This window comes from Pristiophorus japonicus, unplaced genomic scaffold (assembly GCF_044704955.1).
Source record: "Pristiophorus japonicus isolate sPriJap1 unplaced genomic scaffold, sPriJap1.hap1 HAP1_SCAFFOLD_29, whole genome shotgun sequence".
NCBI lineage: Eukaryota > Metazoa > Chordata > Chondrichthyes > Pristiophoridae > Pristiophorus > Pristiophorus japonicus.
This window is the reverse complement of record NW_027252668.1, coordinates 2663369-2686487: the sequence shown is the minus strand read 5'-3', so window position 1 is coordinate 2686487 and position 23119 is coordinate 2663369. Positions and strand designations below refer to the sequence as shown.

General features: G+C 47.6%; 3 protein-coding genes and 1 non-coding gene across 4 annotated transcripts in view; 3 read left to right on the top strand and 1 right to left on the bottom strand.

Annotated features, from left to right (window-relative positions):
• Nucleotides 1-23119, top strand: part of LOC139248115 (zinc finger protein 850-like) — a 77760-nt gene that overhangs the window by 39582 nt on the left and 15059 nt on the right. The gene's annotated exons all lie outside the window — the stretch shown is intronic.
• Nucleotides 7636-7832, top strand: LOC139248353 (U2 spliceosomal RNA). Its single transcript, XR_011591057.1, has one exon. It is a non-coding gene; the product is annotated as a U2 spliceosomal RNA (small nuclear RNA).
• Nucleotides 8694-9080, top strand: LOC139248243 (histone H2A type 2-A-like). Its single transcript, XM_070871994.1, has one exon. The coding sequence runs from the start codon at nt 8694-8696 to the stop codon at nt 9078-9080; it is 387 nt and encodes a 128-aa protein (XP_070728095.1).
• On the bottom strand, nt 9851-12978 carry LOC139248092 (histone H1-like). Its single transcript, XM_070871842.1, has 3 exons — nt 12391-12978; nt 11150-11275; nt 9851-9913 (listed from the first exon to the last, which is right to left on the bottom strand). The coding sequence occupies exons 1-3, from the start codon at nt 12976-12978 to the stop codon at nt 9851-9853; spliced, it is 777 nt and encodes a 258-aa protein (XP_070727943.1).

Sequence of the window (23119 nt, the reverse complement as noted above, 5' to 3'; positions counted from 1 at the left end):
TCTCCGGAATCAGCCTAGTGAATCGTCTCTGTACCCGCTCCAAAGCCAGTATATCCTTCCTTAAGTAAGGGGACCAAAACTGTACGCAGTACTCCAGGTGCAGCCTCACCAATACCCTATACAGTTGCAGCAGGACCTCCCTGCTTTTGTACTCCATCCCTCTCGCAATGAAGGCCAACATTCCATTCACCTTCCTGATTACCTGCTGCACTTGCAAACTAACTTTTTGGGATTCATGCACAAGGAGGTCCAGGGTGTCCCTGGAGATGGAACACGCGGTGTCCACCGGTACGCTCGCGGCCTTCCGCGAGAGGTGGGCACCGGAGGGACTGGAGTGCATCATCACGCCCGGCAACCAAATTTTAATTTGATTTTACGTTTTAAAGTTTAATTTATTTTAATTGCCGGTGCTTTTAGTGTCCCCCTCCCCTTTTATAGGGGGCACGGGAAAAAAAAAATTGATATTAGTGCCTAAAAAAAACCCCAAAATAAAGAAAAACACAAAAAGAAAAAGGAAAAAAAGGGCCTTGTAAATGTCTGCTGTGTCATCCAAGGCAGGTGGCACGGATTAATGTTTATGTTTTTTCAGGTAAACTCCAAAAGAGTTTCATGCACAAGGAGGTCCAGGGTGTCCCTGGAGATGGAGCACGCGGTGTCCACCGGTACGCTCGTGGCCTTCCGTGAGAGGTGGGCACCGGAGGGACTGGAGTGCATCATCACGCCCGGCAACCAAATTTTAATTTGATTTTACGTTTTAAAGTTTAATTTGTTTTAATTGCCGGTGCTTTTAGTGTCCCCCTCCCCTTTTATAGGGGGCACTTGGAGAAAAAATATGTTTTTTGTGCCCAAAAAAAAATACCACAAAAAAAAATAAAAGGGCCTGTAAATGTTTGGTGTTTCCCCCAGATCGGGGGGGGCACGGTTTAATGTTTTTTGTTTACTCCCAAAAAGAGTTTCATGCACAAGGAACCCCAGGTCCCTCTGCATCTCAGCATGTTGTAATTTCTCCCCATTCAAATAATATTCCCTTTTACTGTTTTTTTTCCCCAAGGTGGATGACCTCACACTTTCCGACATTGTATTCCATCTGCCAAACCTTAGCCCATTCGCTTAACCTATCTAAATCTCTTTGCAGCCTCTCTGTGTCCTCTCCACAACCCGCTTTCCCACTAATCTTTGTGTCATCTGCAAATTTTGTTACACAACACTCTGTCCCCTCTTCCAGGTCATCTATGTATATTGTAAACAGTTGTGGTCCCAGCACCGATCCCCGTGGCACACCACTAACCACCGATTTCCAACCCAAAAAGGACCCATTTATCCCGACTCTCTGCTTTCTGTTCGCCAGACAATTCTCTATCCATGCTAATACATTTCTTCTGACTCCGCGTACCTCTATCTTCTGCAGTAACCTTTTGTGTGGCACCTTATCAAATGCCTTTTGGAAATCTAAATACACCACATCCATCGGTACACCTCTATCCACCATGCTCGTTATATCATCAAAGAATTCCAGTAAATTAGAAAATTCCAGAAAAAACAGAAACTGACAGCACAGAGATAGATACATACTCCCATACCAGAGTCTGACTTGCACAGAGTTAGATACATACTTCCATACCAGACAGTGACAGGCACACACACATATATATATATATATATATACAGCCATGCCAGAGATTGACTGGGACAGAGATAGATACATACTTCTATACCGGACACTGACAGGCACACAGATAGATACATACACCCATACCAGCGATTGACTGGGCCAGAAATAGATAAATACTCTCATAACAGAGACTGATGGGCACACAGATACTTACTCCCATAATAGACACTGACAGCACAGAGATAGATACATACTCCCATACCAGAGACTGACAGGTACAGAGTTAGATACAAAGTCCCATACCCGACACTGACAGGCACACAGATAGATACATGCTCCCATACCAGAAACTGACAAGCACACAGATAGATACACACTCCCACACCAGAGACTGACAGCACAGAGATAGATACATACTCCCACACCCGGCACAGAGATAGATACATACTCCCATTCCAGAGACTGACAGCACACAGATTGATACATGCTCCCATACCCGAGACTGACGGGCACAGAGATAGATACATACTTCCATACCAGACAGTGACAGGCACAGAAAGACACATATTCCCACACCAGTGACTGACAGGCACAGAGATAGATACATGCTCCCATACCAGAGACTGACAGGCACAGAGATAGATGCATACTTCCATACCCGACACTGACAGGCACAGACTGATACGTTCTCCCATACCTGAGACTGACGGGCAGAGGTGGATACATACGCCCATACCAGCGTCTGACAGGTACAGACATAAATAGGTGCTCCCATACCAGAGATTGATTGGCACAGAGATAGATACATTCTCCCTCACATGAGACTGACAGGCACACAGATAGATACTTACTCCCATATCAGAGACTGACAGGCACAGAGATAGATACATACTTCCATACCAGAGACTGACAGGCACAGAGGTAGATATATACTTCCATTCCAAGCACTGATAGGCACAGAGTTGGATACAGACTCCATACCAGAGAGTGGCAGAGACAGAGGTACATAGTTCCATACCAGAGATTGACAGATTCAAAGGAAAACCATCTCTGAATTAGGTAAAAACTGGCAGTTATAGGATAAGACCCATACTAATAAATCAGAAGATGACAAGTACAGAATAAAATCCAGATTCCCATAACAGACACTGCCAGATACAGAGTAAAGTCCACACGCACATACCAGGGACCAATAGATACAGAGCGACACTCACGTACCAGGGACTAAGAGAAACAGACTAAAACCTACCATCGCAAAGCTGAAAATGACAGATACAGAGTACTCCCCTCTATTCCATATCAATAAAAGTGGAGCAAGGAACAGAGTTAATGTTTCAGGTGTATGAGCCTTTGTCATCGAACTGAAACGTTAACTCTCTCTCTCTCTCTCTCTCTCTCTCTCTCTCTCTCTCTCTCCACAGATGCTGCCTGACCCGCTGAAATTTCCAGCATTTTCTGTTTTTATTTCCAATTCCAGCATCCACAGTATTTTGCTTTTATACTTGTATATCATAATAAAAATAAGAACATAAAAAATAGGAGCAGGACTGGTATGGAATCAAACACACTGTCATATCAAACACTGACAGATACAGAGTAAAAGTCATAATCACATACCAGAGGTGGGCTGATACAGAATAAAGTCCATAATCATAAACCCGGTTCCAATACAGTACATAGAAACCCCCCACAATAATTAGAGAATGTGTGTAAAGATTAAAATCCACACTCACAAATGAGAAATTCACAGGTATTGATTAAAACACTCACTTATATATCCCAAACAGAAAGTGGATTCAAATTTGACTGGATCCTACGGCCGTGAATTGAAATCAGATCAACTAGCTTGGAAGGCAGCTGTGCTCACCACTCTACCACCATCACACGCATCAAGCGGGAAAGCATCGCTTTCTGTTTTTACACGTGCCGGTCAATCCCACACTGACACACTGCACCAGACAGTGACAGATAGTGTCTTTACTATACTCCCAGTCAATCCCACACTGACACACTGTACCAGAGAGTGACAGATAGTGTCTTTACTATACTCCCAGTCAATCCCACACTGACACATTGTACCAGACAGTGACAGATAGTGTCTTTACTATACTCCCCAGTCAATCCCACACTGACACACTGTACCAGACAGTGACAGATACAGTGTCTTTACTATACTCCCAGTCAATCTCACACTGACACACTGTACCAGAGAGTGACAGATAGTGTCTTTACTATACTCCCAGTCAATCCCACACTGACACACTGTACCAGAGAGTGACAGATAGTGTCTTTACTATACTCCCAGTCAATCCCACACTGACACACTGTACCAGACAGTGACAGATAGTGTCTTTACTATACTCCCAGTCAATCCCACACTGACACACTGTACCAGACAGTGACAGATACAGTGTCTTTACTATACTCCCAGTCAATCCCACACTGACACACTGTACCAGAGAGTGACAGATAGTGTCTTTACTATACTCCCAGTCAATCCCACACTGACACACTGTACCAGAGAGTGACAGATAGTGTCTTTACTATACTCCCAGTCAATCCCACACTGACACACTGTACCAGACAGTGACAGATAGTGTCTTTACTATACTCCCAGTCAATCCCACACTGACACACTGTACCAGACAGTGACAGATACGGTATCTATCCTACACTGACCAGTGAATCCCACATTAGCACACAGTAGCTGAGTGACAGAGGCAGTGTCTGTCCCACACTCAATGATTAACCCCAGCACTGTAGACGTCTCTGCAAAGACACGTTTGGTTGAAATGAATTGCCCAGTAATGTCTATCCCACACTCAGTGATTAACCCACTGTTCACACTACAATCGGGTGAGCGCCTCCACCTGCTCTTAATGGTTGTTTGGAGTTTTCAGCCGGACCATTAAAATACTTTGCAATAGTTTAAGCTGAACATAAACATGGTTCTGAGCGATCTGTGGAATTTAAAATGGGTTCTGCTGAATGATTGTCACTTGTTGCAGCACTCGCTTTCAGCCAGGAGATGGCAGCAACCTCTAACAGTTAGGAGTGTACAAATTGTGTCCACACATCTCGACGGCCATGAGTCTGGTACTACCCGGAGAGCTGGCCAAGCACACTAGCTCCAAGTAAATCTCCACAAATTACTGACAAAAAAACCCAGAAAACACCACGATTCACATACAGGAAACTGACAGATGCAGGTTAAACTCCAGTGATTCACAACCCTCTGAGTGAACAAATTTCTCCCAATCTCAGTTCGATATTATTGTACCAACGCTACCTTACTCTTATACTCCAACCCATTTGCATTAAGGGCTAACATACCATTTATCTTCCTAATTGTTTGCTGTAACTGCATGTTAACTTTCTGTGATTCATGTACAAGGACACTCAGATTCCACTCAATAACATTTACTAGTCTTTCTCTTTTAAATAAAGTCAGTTGTTTCATTCATATAAAGTAAAATTCACACTCACATCTCAAAGTCTGAACAATACATCATAAAACCCACACTCACATATCAGTGACTGTCAGGGACAGAATAAAACACACTCATAACAGAAACTGACAAGTAGAGAGTAAAACATGCATTTGCATAACAGAAACTGACCAGGTACAGAATAAAACCCACACACACATCCCAGAGACAGCGAGACAATGTGAAAATCACACTCACATACTCGAAGCTGACAGGTGTATAATGAAACCCAAATTCGCCGAGCAGAAACTGAAGAAAAAACAACACTCACATAAATCATATTTCCAAATATGTTTATCAAAGTTAGGTGCGCCTTTGTCGAGCTGTGTCAAGTAAATAGCCCTTACGTTTGAGAAATTCCTTGACCTGCAAGTCGAAATAAATATTTAATCACTTAACACAATGATGTAATCAAATTCAGCTGTAAGAAATGGGAGAAGGCCATAAGGCCCCTCGAGCCTGCTCCACAATTCAATAGGATCATGGTTGAACAGCCAAAAATCCACGCGGTGCTCCTGACAAAGAAATCCAATGCTGGGCCCAGCAAGAGCAAGTAAAATGGACAAGATTTAATCTAATACCACGTTGGTTCTTTTCAGAGCCACGCACTCTATCTGTGAAAGGGCTGGTTACTGTCTGAAGAAACTGATCTATTGATCACAATCTTATCAGCTGTGCTTCAGTTGGTAGCACCCTCGCTTCTGAGTCAGAAGGTTGTGGGTTCAAATCCCACTCCAGGGACTTGAGCACAAAAATCTAGGCTGACACACCAGTGCAGTGATGAGGGAGTGCTGCACTGTTGGAGGTGCCATCTGTAGGAAGAGACGTTAAACCGAGGTCCGTCGCTCTCTCAGATGGATGTAATAGATCCCACGGCCACTATTTTGAAGAAGAGCAGGTCAATTATGCCCGGTGTCCTGGCCAATACTTATCCCTCGATCAACACAATACAATGGATTATCTGGTCATTACACATTGCTGTTTGTGGGAGCTTGTTGTGCGCGAAATGTCTGCCGCCGTTCCGACATTACTACAGTGTCTACACTTCAAAAAGCACTTCATTGGCTGCGAAGCACGTTCAGAAGTCCGATGGTCGTGAAAAGCGCAATATAAATCCAGGTCACTATTTCTCTGCTTGATATTAAATCCCTACGGTTGATAAACTGGGAGATTCCTGACCAGAAGTCACCCTCAGTCAATCTCGGTTATAAACCGTTCAATGTCTGTTGAACATGTAAAAATCTAGATCGATAAACAGAGCAGCGAGTTTGCTGTTCAGATTATTGAATATATACTAAAAGATTTATGAACCTTCCTCATAAGATTTTTGCCTGAAAGCAAAACAGAAACACATAAAGAACAGAGTATAAATCAGGAGGTGTTGCAACACATGACCTCATTCAAGAATTTTAGATTGTGGCGAGCACAAATTTGATTGGTCTCTTTAAACATCCAATCAGAGAGATATGGAACAATGGCTATTGACAAGCCATTCACAACCATTGCCTTCACCCATCCCTCATTAGCATAGGGCTGTGGGCGGAGTGTGGGGCTGCCGATATAATGTGGGCTCGGAGCAGAGTTTCCCCAAATCTGCGCCTGACTGAACGAGACGATGGTTGAAGAAAAGAAAACAGGTCCCGCCAAGAAAGGCGCCAAGAAAGTAATCAAGAAAACCCCAGCGAAGAGCGGCAAGAGGCGCAGAAGGTCGAGGAAGGAGAGTTACGCCATCTACATCTACAAAGTGATGAAGCAGGTTCACCCCGACACCGGCATCTCTTCCAAGGCCATGGGCATCATGAACTCGTTTGTGAAGGATATTTTCGAGCGCATCGCTGGTGAGGCTTCCCGCCTGGCCCATTACAACAAGCGCCGCACCATCAGTTCCCGGGAGATCCAGACCGCCGTGCGCCTGCTGCTGCCCGGGGAGCTGGCCAAGCACGCCGTGTCGGAAGGGACAAAGGCGGTGACCAAGTACACCAGCTCCAAGTGAGACTGCCCGCTTCCTGAGAGATCAAACCCCAAACACAACGGCTCTTTTAAGAGCCACCCACAACCTCTCTGAAAGAGCTGCACAAACGCATCTCCCTTTACACTCTGTTTACTGTAATTATTTCCTGAACAAGTATGTTTGAGAACTTTTACACTTCCAGTTGTAGATTTAGTTTTGAATTCTCAGATATCAGTTTCACTGTCCGGTTCCACCTTAGCGTCGCTGGAATTTTCCGCCAACTACAAATACGGTCCTTGGTCGCTGTTTCCCTTTGCTCTCAGTCCCGTTCATTTACAACGCCTGCCGAATTAAGAGCTTGTTTAGGAGGTGGGTGGGGTGGCTTGACCCATCCACCTCCATGGCACGAACCTGGTATTGCAGTACTTCCAGGAACGGTGCAGTGGCTCTAGGCCTTTTGGCTAAGAGCATTGGCGCAGAGTGATCCTTGGCGTGTGCAAGGTGACCACTGGCGTTTGTGATTTGACAAAGAATTGGAACGATTGGCTACGAATTTCAAAAAAAAAAATTAAGAGCTTGTTTAGGGCGCTTCTCGGCCTTTTGGCTAAGAACATGCGTAACTGACCTGACAGGGGAGTAACCATGACCCCAAAGTGGTTCTCCCTGGATCAGGAAGGTGGTTCTCCTATGATTTTTGGAAATAGGAGGTGGGTGAGGTGGCTTGACCCATCCACCTCCACGGAGGTGTGTGGATGGCCTGACCCATCCACCTCCATGGCACGAACCTGGTATTGCAGTACTTCCAGGAACGGTGCAGTGGCTCTAGGCCTTTTGGCTAAGAGCATTGGCGCAGAGTGATCCTTGATGTGTGCAAGGTGACCTCTGGCGTTTGTGATTTGACAAAGAATTGGAAAGATTGGCAACGAAAAATTAAAAAATTATATTAAGAGCTTGTTTAGGGACTGAGAATCAGATTTCAGTCACACATTCTCTCTCGCAAGCCCTTTTCAAGTTTATTTTTCAATTCCTGTTGCGGGTCAGTCCGTTTATTCAGCCGACACTCCCCGCAGTGTAACAACCCAGAATGGGAGTTCTTACAGAGACCAGAACCGGGGCAGTTGGAATACTGTGTCCCTCTTCTCTTTTCACAGAAGGACTCCCAGTTCTGGGCTCACTCCCGCCTTTGCCCAATTTTTACAAAGATTGAGTTGGAATGTGTCCCGTTACAGAATCGGTGGGGATTGATTCCCGCCCATTAGACAGTTTGAAATAGTACCCGAATTTAATCCTGATTGTAACAGCCTGGAACTTGCAAGGGGAATATGTAAAAGACAAAATTAATTAAAACGTGTTGGGAAATCTTTGACTAATGGTGAATTTATATTAACATAATCCGCTGTTTTAAAATTTCTTGGCGGGGTTTTTGAATTAAAATCGATATTCTGACTGTTGGAGACAGTAATTTCCGCCCTACTTCCATTGGTGGGCTAAACAGACTGTGATTGGTCACCTGGAAAGTCCAATGAAATTCACCAGCGAGCGACCAATCACAAATTCGCTCCCTGCATTCCTCCAGAAGGTATAAGAAAGGCAGATGTGGGAACAGTTTCTCATTCTTTCTCTGAACGTGTGGATTGTGGAAATGTCTGGGAGAGGAAAAAGTGGCGGTAAAGTTCGGGCCAAGGCCAAGTCTCGCTCCTCGCGGGCCGGACTGCAGTTCCCTGTGGGCCGTGTTCACAGGCATCTGCGAAAGGGCAACTACGCTGAGCGTGTGGGTGCCGGAGCCCCGGTCTACATGGCTGCTGTGCTCGAGTATCTGACCGCTGAAATCCTGGAGCTGGCCGGCAACGCGGCCCGCGACAACAAGAAGACCCGCATCATCCCCAGACACCTGCAGCTGGCCATCCGCAACGACGAGGAGCTCAACAAACTGCTGGGAAAGGTGACAATCGCTCAGGGTGGAGTGCTGCCTAATATCCAGGCTGTGCTGCTGCCCAAGAAAACCGCCAGTGCGCCCAAGAGCAAGTAAAGCGGACAAGATTTAATCGAATAACCCAAAGGCTCTTTTCAGAGCCACCCACACTATCTGTGAAAGGGCTGCTTTCTGTTCTGTGGATCACAATTGTCCCTGATCTAATTTTATACAAAACAGACGGAAGCTGAACGTCAGACCGCTAATCATTGAACAGGTTGGGACAGCCGAATATGAACCGGATGATAAGAGCCGAGTATAAAGGAATGAGCGGTTGATGGGCTCACTGAGTTTTATAGGGGCAATAACCCCATAGGGAGAAATATATGCATTCTGAACACATTGATCCATGAGGACTTTTATCCTTTTTTTAAATTTGCGCACAGAAGGATGGAATTCCAGCTCATGGCTAATTTAAAATATCCCAAATAGTATCCGACCTGTGCCCGCATTAAGAGCTGAGTTAAAGGTGAGATACAGATTAGAGACAGCTCGTCCCCTCTCTGGAATCTATTCCGGTCTGTGCAGTGGGATCAATTCACTATCAGATCTCCCACTTATAAGTTAGCGCGCCACATTGGGCGGGTGTAGTCGGTATACTGGGCATCTGACTCGCCTTGAAACCTGGATCAAAGTCGCACCGTCAGATAATCACCGCCTGCACTACATAAATCCCCCGTTACAGTAACACTACAAGACGTGCACGGTGTGTACACAGGCCAGTTTGCGTGGAGCCAGTTGCAGCTTTTTCCTTTGCTGATTTGGTGGCTCTGAAAAGAGCCGTTGTTGCACTTGGTGCTAAAGCTTGGAGCCCGGGCAGGGGGAGGTTAGGCCCGCTCCCCGCGGATGCGGCGGGCCAGCTGGATATCTTTGGGCATGATGGTGACTCGCTTGGCGTGGATGGCGCACAGGTTGGTGTCCTCAAACAGCCCCACCAGGTAAGCCTCGCTGGCCTCCTGCAGGGCCATGACGGCCGAGCTCTGGAAGCGCAGGTCGGTCTTGAAGTCCTGAGCGATCTCCCGCACCAGGCGCTGGAAGGGCAGCTTGCGGATCAGCAGCTCGGTGGATTTCTGGTAGCGGCGGATCTCCCTCAGAGCCACGGTGCCGGGTCTGTAGCGATGAGGCTTCTTCACTCCGCCCGTGGCCGGAGCGCTCTTCCGGGCCGCTTTGGTCGCCAGCTGTTTGCGAGGAGCTTTCCCTCCGGTCGATTTGCGCGCTGTCTGCTTGGTCCTGGCCATCTTCTGAACGGATCTCAGCACAATCTGGGACACATAGACTGGGAATGGTCCTTTTAAAGTGTCTATCAGGGCCCGCCCCTGGGCTGTGAGTGGTCATAACCCGACCTCCAATCATGTTTCAATCAATCACCGAGAGCGAAAGGGAAGGGCGGGGATAACTGGGCCATGATTGACTGAAATGAAACTGACAAGTTCGTCAATTTCAAACAGCCCGCCAATTTCAGAGTCTCAACGAACAGAGATTAAAGAAACTCTAATTTCCCGCCAGCAATTTAAGAATTCGGCTCTTTATAACCTCGATGGTGCCCCATTATAAATCACCAATCCCATTCTCTTTCACATTCCGGTTTGAATTCTGTCCCATTCCCTGATGGGTCTGTAGCGGGCGGGAATAATTCCCCGGTCACTGCATCCTGTAAACACAAAGTCCCGCATCTATCCCGCCAGTGCCGTCTCGTTTCAACAATTGTCACACACAAAGCTCACAACATGACAGGATTATCTGTGAGGGGAGACTGTGTATCCCCGCCCGCTGATTGTGACCGGGACACCCGGAGTTTCCGATGTCATATTAAACGATTGTTCTCAAATATTTAATAATTCCCATGTTCCTAAAGCGACTACACTGCAAAAGTACTTTATTGGCTTTGAGAAGTCCGATGGCCGTGTAAGGCGCTACATAACTCGGCGTGTTACTTTCCATGAAATAAATAACTAAAATAATTTCCCACCCAAACGGTCCACACTACGATCCCCAGGTCACTGCTCTCTCTGTGAGGCGGTGGGTGGCTCTTAAAAGAGCCTTTGTGTTGTGCTGGGTGGAAAGGGTGGAGTTGTTCAGCCGCCGAATCCATAGAGAGTGCGGCCCTGGCGTTTGAGAGCGTACACCACATCCATGGCAGTGACCGTCTTGCGCTTGGCGTCCTCGGTGTAGGTGACGGCGTCCCTGATGACATTCTCCAGGAAAACCTTCAGTACCCCGCGGGTCTCCTCGTAGATCAGGCCCGAGATCCGCTTGACACCGCCACGGCGAGCTAGGCGGCGGATGGCGGGTTTGGTGATGCCCTGGATATTATCACGGAGCACTTAACGGTGCCGCTTGGCTCCGCCTTTGCCCAGCCCTTTGCCTCCTTTTCCTCGTCCAGACATGATGATTCTTCACTCAAATTGTCACTGAATGAGGAACCAACTGCTCCTGGCTCCTTTTTTATAGAGCCGGCCCCGACCTGACTGAGAAAGCGCAGAGTGAGAGAGGCGGGAAGGGGAGGACACAGAGTGAGAGATTAAACAGAGAGCGCGGCAGGGGAGGAGACAGAATCAAGATTTAGAGACAGAGCAGAGCGCCGCCTCTGATCTTCCAGCTCCATCTCCAGCTTTCTGCAACCGCCAATTTCAAATTGTTTTCTCCACAATACAACCGATACACAGCGCTCCGCACAAACCCTTACAGACTCGGAATTCATATTCAAGACTTCCAGGGACCAGAAGCTGTTAAATAAGGTCCTGGTACAATTAACAATCAGGAATATTCTCGCCTAAATACTCCGTTCGCTGTCAATCTCAGACCTTATTCCATCTCCTCTCACAGACAGGTTCAGCACTTTACAAACACCTTATTCCAGCTGATTTGGAGAATCTGGAGTTTGGGGTTTGAGTTGTGAGGCGGGGTATCGCCGCCAGTCCCACCGTCTCAGAGACTCTTCCCCCTGAATCTGTGAAATGACAATGACCAGGAACTGAGACTGGAGCCGGACTCAAACCCCAGTTACAGTGAGGCCCGGGCCGGACATCCCATTCTGTGTTTTATTGTAGGCACTGGGAGAGGGGTGGGTGCAGACACTGTGGGAGGTGCGGGTGCAGACACTGGGGGAGGGGCGGGTGCAGACACTGAGGGAGGGGTAGGTGCAGACACTGGGGGAGGGGTGGGGTGCAGCCAATGCCAACGAGTCACGAGGGATCCCGGGGTCATTTTCAATGATTTCTATCTGGAATCTGAGCCCGGGACAGGGATTATTTGATTCCGGGATCAGCTCTTTTCTGAGAGGCGTGGGTGGCTCTGAAAAGAGCCTTTGGGTTTAAATGTTTAGAAGTTGCCTTTTTATTTACTTTTTGGGCGCTGCTTTCCATACCTTTGCTGATTTGGGCGTGGCCTTGACCCTCGGGTTCTCCACCTTTTTGGCCGCCTTCACTTTCTTGGGGCTCTTGGGCTTCTTCGCCGCCGCCTTCTTCCCAGCCGGCCCTTTCGCTGCCTTTTTTGCTGTTAACGCCTTCTTGGTGCTCGTTTTCTTGGCTGCTGCTTTCTTTGCTGGAGATTTCTTGGCTGCTGCTTTCTTTGCTGGAGATTTCTTGGCTGCTGGCTTCTTCACCTTCTTTCCCACTTTCCCCTGGGGATGTGTATTAGCGATTTTGAATGAGCCCGAGGCGCCCGTGCCCTTGATCTGCTTCAGGGAACCATTTATCACATTCTTCTTGATACTGGACCTGATCTGGAAGCCGCGCTTCTCCACATCGACGCCTTTGGCCGCCAGAGCCTTCTTTATCGCGGCCAGGGACGTTCCCCTGCGATCCTTGCCATCAGTCACAACCTTGAGGATCTGGTCGCCCAACTTGGGACCGGCTGGCCCGGAGCGGGGAGCCGCCTTCTTCTTCTTGCTGGGAGCCTTGGTTTGAGCGACGGCGGCAGGAGGAGCCGTTTCGGCGGCTGCAGTATCAGTCATGTCGGCGACTCTGGAAAATCTCTCTGACAGTCAGAGCTGGGTCAGAAATGAAACGAGAGGCGGCGACACAGAGCAACTTAAAGGCAGCGAGCGGACGGGGTGGAGACATCCTGCTGTCAGCTCCCGGCCCCTCCAGCCTCTCTGTGTTTCTCTCTCCTCACTAACTCTCCGATTCCAATTCAACTCGGGCCCTCCACATTCCAGACTGGCCTCTTTCTGTCCCGAAGACCGGGATGTTTGCTGCCGAGAAAGTTCCATCCGAATTGAAGGCAGCAATTTCGATTTAAACCCGTTTCATTGCTGCACTGGTCGCGCTCTCTCAGCCGATCGCGGATATTTTCTCTGTTTTTTGACTGAAATTTGAAACCAAATCAAACTTTCTGATTCATTGCCACTTCAGGCCTGAGCAGGGCAGCAGGGCGATCCTGTGACGGGGAAATCTTTGAATTTTACACAAGAGGGACTCTGAAATCCGGCGATGAGAGCGGACACACAAACACAGTGACATTAGTCTAACCCGCCCGTCCCTTTAACACACTCTCGCTCACACAATGTTGAAATCTGCACATTCACAGCACAAACTGTTCCCATATTTACAGTTCCCAGCACAGGTTTTCCTCTCCGCTCGGCTGTGCTGCCGATTCTCGGGTCAATTGCAGTTTCCCAGCTCAGTAAATGTGAAACACTCTGAGGCCGGCGCTCCTCACAGTGTCTGTTCCCAGATTCAGGGGCAGGAGCCAATCACAGCTGTGGCTGGCTTAACCCATATCTGCTTTTAAGTTGTTATTGTTCTAATGCAGAAATATGTTTGACTAACATGAAAATACAAATTATGAGCTCACCGCCCCTGCAGCCTCTCTTTGTCTCTCTCTCCTCAGAAAATGAGGGACATATAACAGTAACTGGTGCCCTATCCATCCCATACTCAACACCCAGAGATGGCTATCAGAGAGAGCGGCAGAGAGACAGACACAGTATCAATCTTAAACTACCGAACTGTGTCTCCATATTATTCTCAATAATATTATCACACATTAATGTACAGCACCAGCGAAAAAGACACAGAGACAGATACAGTATCAGTTTTACATTTTGTATCAGTGTCTCCATAATACGCTCAGTAACAGTGCCACACCTTCACGTATTGCACCAGAGAGAAGCAGAGACATTATCAGTCTTGCACTTCCAACAGTGTTTCCACATCACGCTAAATAACAGTATCCCGCCTTCACAAAAAGTACAAGACAGAGGGATAGCAACAGAGAGGCAGAGAGAGGGGAGCGGGCTGAGCGAGAGACAGGAAAGTGCGAGGTAGGGCGGTGAGACACAGAAGACATGCACAGTATCAGTTCCAGACTGACCTGTGAAGTCCCGTTTTATTCTGAAAGTTCCCATTGGAGAGACAGAAGATGCAGTTCTCCTCTCTCACTGATATTGTACCAGAGACAGACACATTATTAATGTCAGAGAGTGAGAGAATCAGTGTCAGAGAGTGAGAGAAACAATGTCCCACATTTATCACTCGCTTGCCTGTTGAACTATCTGCAATCGTGCAGCCCAGGGCCATAAAAACATAACAAATCGGAACAGGAGTAGGCCATTTAGCTCCTCGAGCCTGCTCTGCCATTCAATAAGATCACGGCTGATCTGATCATGGACTCAGCTCCACTTCCCTGCTCCCTCCCCATAACCATTTACTCCCTTATCGATCAAAAATCTGTCTATCTCCGCCTTAAATATATTCAATGACACAGCCTTCACAGTTGTCTGGGGCAGATAATTCAATAGATCTACAACGCTCTGAGAGAAGAAATTCCTCTTCATCCCAATTTTAAATGGGCGGCCCCTTATTTTAAGACTATGTAACCTAGTTTTAGTTGCCCCATGTGGAAATATCCTCTCTGCATCCACCTTGTCAAGCCCCCTTATTATTTTATAAGTTTCAATAAGATCACCTCTCATTCTTCTGATCTCCAATGTGTACAGATCCAACCTACTCAAACCTATCCTCATAACTCAACCCCCTCATCTCCGGAATCAACCGAGTGAACCTTCTCCGAACAGCCTCCAATGTAAGTATATCCTTCCTTAAATACGTAGACCAAAACTGTACACGGTACTCCAGGTGTGGCATTACCAATACCCTGTACAGCAGGACTTCTCTGCTTTTAGACTCTATCCTTCTTGCAATAAAGGCCAACATTCCATTTGACTTCCTGATTACTTGCTGTACCTGCATGCAAATTTTTTGTGTTTCATGTACAAGGACCCCCAGGGCTCTCTGTACTGCTGCACATTGCAATTTTTCTCCATTTAAATTATAATTTTCTTTTCTATTATTTCTGCCAAAATGGATAACCTCTCATTTTCCCACATTATACTCCATCTGGAAGTGGACCTGAGTCTATGAGCGGATCAGCCATGATTGGTTTAAATGGCGGAGCAGGTTCTTATGTTCTTATCTGCCAAATATTTGCACACTTACTTAGCCTGTCGAGATCCCTTTGCATATCTACTGTGTCCTCATCACAATTTGCTTTCCCACCCATCTTTGTATCATCAGCAAACTTGGCTAAATTAAACTCGGCCCCTTCATCCAAGTCATTAATATTGATTGTAAATAGTTGAGGACCCAGCACCGATCCCTGTGGCACCCCACTCATCACTGTTTACCATCCATAAAATGACCCATTTATCCTGACTCTCTGTTTTCTGTTAGTTAGCCAATTCTCTATCCATGCTGATATATTGCTCCCAATCCCATGAGCTTTTATCTTGTGCAGTAACCACTTATCTGGCACCTTATCGAATGCCTGCTGGAAATCCAAATACACCACATCCACAGGTTGCCCCTTATCTACCCTGCTTGTTACATCCTCAATGACCTCCAGCAAATTTATCAAACATGATGTCCCTTTCATAAAACCATGCTGACTCTGTTTGATTGAATCATGCTTTTCCAAATGTCCTGCTCCTGCTTCCTTAATAATGGACTCCAGCATTTTCACAACAACAGATGTTCGGCTAACTGGTCTATAGTTTCCTGCTTTTTGTTTGCCTCCTTTTTTGAACATTTGCAATTTTCCAATCTGCTAGGACCTCCCCAGAATCCAGGGAATTTTGGTAGATTACAAACAATGCATCCACTATCTCTACAGCCACATTTCTTAAGACCACAGGATGTAAGCCATCAGGTCCAGGGGACTTGTCCGCCTTTAGTCCCATTATTTTACCGAGTACTACTTCATTAGTGACAGTGATTGTAATAAGTTCCTCCCTACCTATAACCTCTTGATTGTACACTTCGATATTACTCACAGTGAGAGTGTTTAAACTAATCTCGAACTCTTTCTGTCAGATATTAACTCCTGCACGGTCCCAGCAAACACTCCCACTCCCTCGTCCCTCCGATGTTTCTGCAGGATTGCTTTGTGAAGACGGGCTCATGGAGAGAGAAACACCCTGCACGGAATGATCCCAAATTGAGCATCTCCAAGGGACAAGGCTCCCAGCTTTAATCATTCTCTGCCCTTTCCCCCCAGGCCCAGTTCCTTTGTCAGATTCTGATAAAAGTAAATTGGGAAAAGTGCACTTTGATTTTTGCAGGCTGAATTATTGCAGAGAACTGCGCATGCGCGGCTCAGCCCCGCCCCCTGTGTCGATTCCCAGTGAGCAGAAGAGCGCATGCGCCCTCCCCTCCCCCAGCCCTGCCTGTAATCGCCATTCACTCAGTGAGCGGAAGAAGATGGTTTCAAACAGCCGGGAATGGAGAGCCCGCGGCCCCGGGGTAAGGCAGCGAGCAGCAGCCTCCTTACAGCAGCGCAGCGCTTTGGGAGCGTGTCCGCAGATGGGCTCAGAGACCGGCACTGAGTCCGGGGAGAGTTCAGGGGAAGTCGGGGGCTGTGTGTAAGGGGCGGGGCGGAGCGGAGCAAGAACCCGTGTCAGTGCGTGGGGGTAGGGAGAGGCCATTCTCGGGCTGTGTGTGGACAGTGTGTGTTCAGGGGGAAGGGAGACAGAATGGGCAGAATCTGCTGTTTACAATCATTGCTGCTTTCTCTCTCCTAACCAGGACTGAACGTTCCTGGTTTAGTTCCGTCGGGGGCTGTTTATTTGTCAGAGGCAGAGTGGAGCAGGAACTAGTTCCGGAACATGGAGTGAGTGGGGGAAGGGAGAGGCCATTCTCGGGCTGTGTGTGGACAGTCTCTTACTTTCGACTTGAGGATAAAATGGTCCTCTGATGACTCTGGTTGTAAGCAGTACTTACAGTAGCATCTCATGGTTCTCCACAGGCCGTTGCACATGAACCAATGAACGTTACTTGGTCGAGTTTGCTTGATGGCTCCTGCATAAGGATGACACTCGTTAATCGTTTGCACTTCAGTCCCCTGCTCCTGATCTTTGGGCCCCCTGTGCGGAGGGGAGCAGGCAGATCGGAAGGCCTCCTCGTAGGACTGCAGCTGGGCATGGCCAAGGTGGCCATTAACCGGTCCAGGCAGCGGGCGGTCGAGGGAGTTTTCAGCCCGACTGCCTGCCTCTCTTCCACGGTTATGTTCGAGCCAGGGTGTCCCTGGAAATGGAGCACACGGTGTTCACCGGTACGCTCGTGGCCTTCCGTGAGAGGTGGGCGCCAGAGGGACTGGAGTGCATCATCACCCCCGGGAACCAAATTTTAATTTGATCCATTTAATGCCAAAGTTTAATTTGTCTGTTTTAATGCCCCTTGAATAAGGGGGCACTTGATTTATTGTTTTACTAAAATAGTTGTGTATACAGCGTGAGGTAACAGTGAAAATAAATCACCTCGCTCTTTCAAATCATTGCTGCTTTCTTTCCCCAAATCAGTAGTGAATGTTCCTGATTCAGTTCCAATCTCATCGTGTCTGTTGTTCTTGGACAGTGAACAGTGGAAACACAGCCTGACGGTGAGGTTGTGAGGAGTTTCACAAAGTGCATCTATTGCAGACACCAGGTGAGGAGTGTGCGAGAAGACATTTCAAGCATCGGTTATTTTGTTTTGGTGCAGTGAGTTGTCCAGAACCGTGTTGCTGGTGATCGAGAGCCTGTCGCTCCCTCAGATACATCAGGATCCGGGCCCTGTGACATACTGTTAACTACACAGGCCCTCAACTCGGTTTCAATAGACTGAAAACAATTGTTATACAGCCCAGGTACTATGGTTATGTTCCTGGAAGTGATTCAGAATTTTACAAGTAGTCCCATGGGAGTGGGAGATATAAACCTGGACTGTTCCAATCGGGTGGTCCTATTCATGGACCAGTGCTGGGTTTTGGTTGTGTCTGGATGCTGATAACTTACTATAGAACTGTCCTACACACCTGGTGTGGAGAATCTCAGTGCCACTGTACTGCAGTGAAGTCAGACAATGACAATGTTTGTATCGCGGTTTCCCCTCTCCAGATACTTTACTTTATTATAAGCAAACATGTTAATTATAACTTTATTTTTTATATTCTCCCACTCACCTGTCCATATCATAACTAATATATTGTTCTCGTATTATTACTCTCAGAGAGAAGTACTTCACTGAGCCTGAATAAATGTGATCTTTCCTCCACCCAGAACACAAGGAACAGTGCTGTCAGCTCCTTCTCACTCACAGTAAGTATATTATCACTTACAGAGCGCAGAGACACAAAACTGGTCTCAATCCTATTGTCATAGGCAGCAGAAGCTGTCAGTCCCACAGTGATCCACAGTACCAGAGTTACATTGTGAATCTTACATGGAGCAGTAGAATCACCATTGAAACAGATCAAACTGACATGTAGATTAAACACCCACACTCACTTGCCAGAAACAGGCAGTTAGAGAATAAAACACACAATCACATCCCTTAAATTAGAAGTTATAAAGTAAAAACTGTACTCGCATATCAGAAGTTGACGGGTACAGAGCAAAATCAATAATCACGTATCAGGAGAGATTCAGTATTAAGCCACCTTGAACATACCAGAAAATGACAGGTGCAGAATAAAACCCACACTCCCGTACCATAGACTGACAGATACAGTATACAACCCACAACATAGATGAAAGTGACACATAGAGTAAACTCCACACCAGAGAGTGACATGTAGAGTGTAAATCCCAGAGTCACATGTCAGAAAACAGAGGTAAAAAGTAAAACTGATACTTGCATTGCAGAATCTGACAGTTGTTGAGCAAAAGACATATTACCATCTCAGAAACTGACAGATGCAGAGTGAAACCCACACACACATATCAGAAAGGTAAAACCTTTACTCACATATCAGACAAATTCAGGTAGAACATAAAACAGATATTCACATTCACATACCAGAGACGGGCAGATACAGAGTAAATCCCCGCTCATATAGCAGGAACTGACAGATACAGTCTAAAACACAGACCCAAATTGCAGGACGAAGAGGTTCAGATTAAACCCAGAGTAACACATCAGAAAGTGAGAGACACAGATTAAACCCCCACACACATACCTAAATCTGATCGTTAGAGAACTATACACACACTCGCATATCAGAGACACATACAGTATACATTCATGTATCATACATAGAAGCTGACAGGTACAGGTTAAACCAGAAACTGACAGGTACAGATTAAATGCACACTCACATATCAGAAACTGACCAATACATGTTAAAATCAAAACTCACAAAACAGAAAATGAAAGGTATCAAATATCTCATATCAGAGATTGACAGGTACAGAATAAAATACACACTCAAAACTGAAACTGACAAGTACTGAATAAACCCACACTGGCAAATTAGAGACTGACTTGAACAGAATGAACCCACACACACGTACCAGAAACTGACAGGTACAGAATAAAACCCACACTCACATCCAGAAACTGTCAGGTATAGATGCAAGACACACTCACATACCTGAAACTTCTACAGATTAAAACACACATTCACATAACAGAGACTAAAAGGTACAGATTAAACACCACACTCATATACGAGAAACTGACAGGTACAGAATAAATCCCACACTCACATCCAGAAACTGACAGGTAGAGGATAAAACACAGTCAAATACCAGAAACTGACATATACAAATTAAACCCACACTCATACCACAGATTGACAGGGACAGATAAAATACACACTCATACCAGAAATTGACAGGTACAGATTAAGCACCACACTCATCTGCCAGAAACTGACAGGTACAGATTAAAACCCACATTCACATACCAGAGACTGAAAGCTACAGATTAAATCCCACACTCATATACCAGAAACTGATATATACAAATTAAACCCACACTTATATACCACAGATTGACAGGGACAGATAAAATACACACTCATATACCAGAAACTGACAGGTGCAGATTAAACCCCACACTCGCATACCAGAAACTGATAGGTATATATTAAACCCCACACTCATACCAGAAACTGATAGGTATATATTAAACCCCACACTCACATAGAGGATATAACGAGCATGATGGATAGAGGTGTACCGATGGATGTGGTGTATTTAGATTTCCAAAAGACATTCGATAAGGTGCCACACAAAAGATTGCTGCAGAAGATAAAGGTATGCGGAGTCAGAGGAAATGTATTAGCATGGATCGAGAATTGGCTGGCTAACAGAAAGCAGAGAGTCAGGATAAATGGGTCCTTTTCAGGTTGGAAATCAGTGGTTAGTGGTGTGCCACAGGGATCGGTGCTGGGACCACAACTGTTTACAATATACATAGATGACCTGGAAGAGGGGACAGAGTGTAGTGTAACAAAATTTGCAGATGACACAAAGATTAATGGGAAAGCGGGTTGTGTAGACGATACAGAGAGGCTGCAAAGAGATTTAGAGAGGGTAAGTGAATGGGCTAAGGTTTGGCAGATGGAATACAATGTTGGAAAATGTGAGGTCATCCACCTTGGGAAAAAAAAAACAGTAAAAGGGAATATTATTTGAATGGGGAGAAATTACAGCATGTTGCGGTTTAGAAGGACCTGTGGGTCGTTGTGCATGAAACTCTTTTTGGAGTTTATCTGCAAAACACAAAACATTAAACCGTGCCACCCGACCTGGATGACACACCAGACATTTAGAAGGCCCTTTTTTTTTTGGCTTTTTTTTTTGTGTTTTTCTTTTTTTTTTTGGTTTTTTTTGGGCGCTAAAATCACATTTTTCCCCAGTGCCCCCTATAAAAGGGAAGGGGGACACTAAAAGCACCGGCAATTAAAACAAATTAAACTTGAGCAGCCCGTACAGGAAACCCCTCCGCGCGGAACTGAAAGGCACGGAGGGGATTTCCCTGAGGCGGCTCAAGTTGTGAGGCGCCGGCCCCCGAGGGAGGTTCCGGGGTTTGGCGCCAATGAGGAATTCCGTCCGGACGGGGGTCAGTTCGGACAGGATCTCCCCACGTGCTTGAGCCTCCTCGATGCACCTAACAGAATCAGGGCCCAAAGCTGTTTTTAGCGACCCGATGGCTTCGGCCGCGTGGCGGACATCGGCTGAATTTAGGCGCCGCGCCAGCGTGCCTGGCACCATCCAGCCCGCTCCTCCGCCATCGAGCAGGTCCCTGACCCTGGTCACCTCACCAGCCACAGCCCTCTCTTCCGACCGCCACATAAAACCTCGGTCGTGGAGGTACGGATTCCCGAGCAACGGCTCCTGCAGGACAGCCGCCACTCCAGCCGGCGGAGAGCTGCGCTTGGTGGAGACTTTGTTCCAGACCCTGATGAGGTCCCTGTAAAAGACAGGCAGCTCCCGGAGGGTGGTCCTGACACCCCCCAAGTTCACAAACAGGAGCTGCGTGTCGTAGTTGAGGTTGCGCTGCTGGCGGAAGAAATACGTCGCCAGAGCGCACCACCTAGGAGGGGGCTCGACGTAAAGGTATCTCTGCAGGGTCTGAAGACGGAAAGTCGCGAGCTGGGCGCTGACTCACACCAACGACTGACCGCCCTCCTCAAGCGGGAGACTCAAGACCGCAGCAGAGACCCAGTGCTTCCTGTTGTTCCAGAAGAAGTCCACCAGCTTCTTCTGTATCTTGGCGATAAACGCAGGGGGAGGGGTCAAAGTGACCAGCCGGTACCACAACATTGCGGCCACCAGCTGGTTTATGACTAGCGCTCGACCCCTGTAGTACAGCACTCGGAGCAGTCCTGTCCAGCGCCCTAGGCGAGCGGCGACCTTGGCCTCCAGCTCCTGCCAGTTCGCCGGCCAGGCTCCCTCGTCGGGGCTAAGGTAGACTCCCAGATAGAGGAGATGGGTCGTGCTCCAGGCAAAAGGCCTGAGCTCCTCCGGCAGGGAGTCCACCCGCCACTGACCCACCAGGAGTCCGGAACATTTCTCCCAGTTGATTCTGGCGGAGGATGCGGCCGAGTAAATCTCTTGGCACTCGCGCATCCTCCACAGGTCAGCGGGATCCTCTACCGCGAGGAGCACGTCATCGGCGTAAGCCGAGAGGACGACCTCCACGCCCGGCCCTTGCAGAGCCAGTCCCGTCAACCTCGTCCGCAAGAGGCGCAGGAAAGGCTCCACGCAGATGGCATATAACTGGCCGGACATGGGGCATCCCTGGCGCACCCCTCTCCTAAAGCGAAGGGGCGCTGTCAAGGACCCGTTGACCTTAATCAGACACTCCGCGGCGGCGTACAAAAGTCGGATCCGGGCGACGAAATGCGTCCCGAACCCGAAAGCGCGCAGAGTTCCGAGCAGATCGTCGTGATCCACCCTGTCGAAAGCCTTCTCTTGGTCGAGAGATAAGAAGGCGACCGACAGACCAACATCCTGGGAATGATGGATGAGGTCCCGGACCAGATGGATGTTGTCGTGGATTGTCCGGCCCGGGACCATGTAGGACTGGTCGGGGTGGATCATGTGGTCCAGCACGGCACCAAGGCGAGCAGACATTGCCCTGGCGAAGATTTTGTAGTCCGTGCTGAGGAGGGAGACCGGGCGCCAGTTCTTAAGGAGGCGGAGATCGCCCTTCTTAGGCAGCAGGACGATGACTGCCCTGCGCCAAGAGAGGGGCATCTCCCCGGTCGCCAGACTTTCCCCCAGGACCCGCGCGTAGTCGCCCCCCAGGACGTCCCAGAACGCCCTGTGGAACTCCACGGTCAGCCCGTCCAGCCCCGGGGATTTTCCCCTCGAGAGCCGGTCGAGGGCA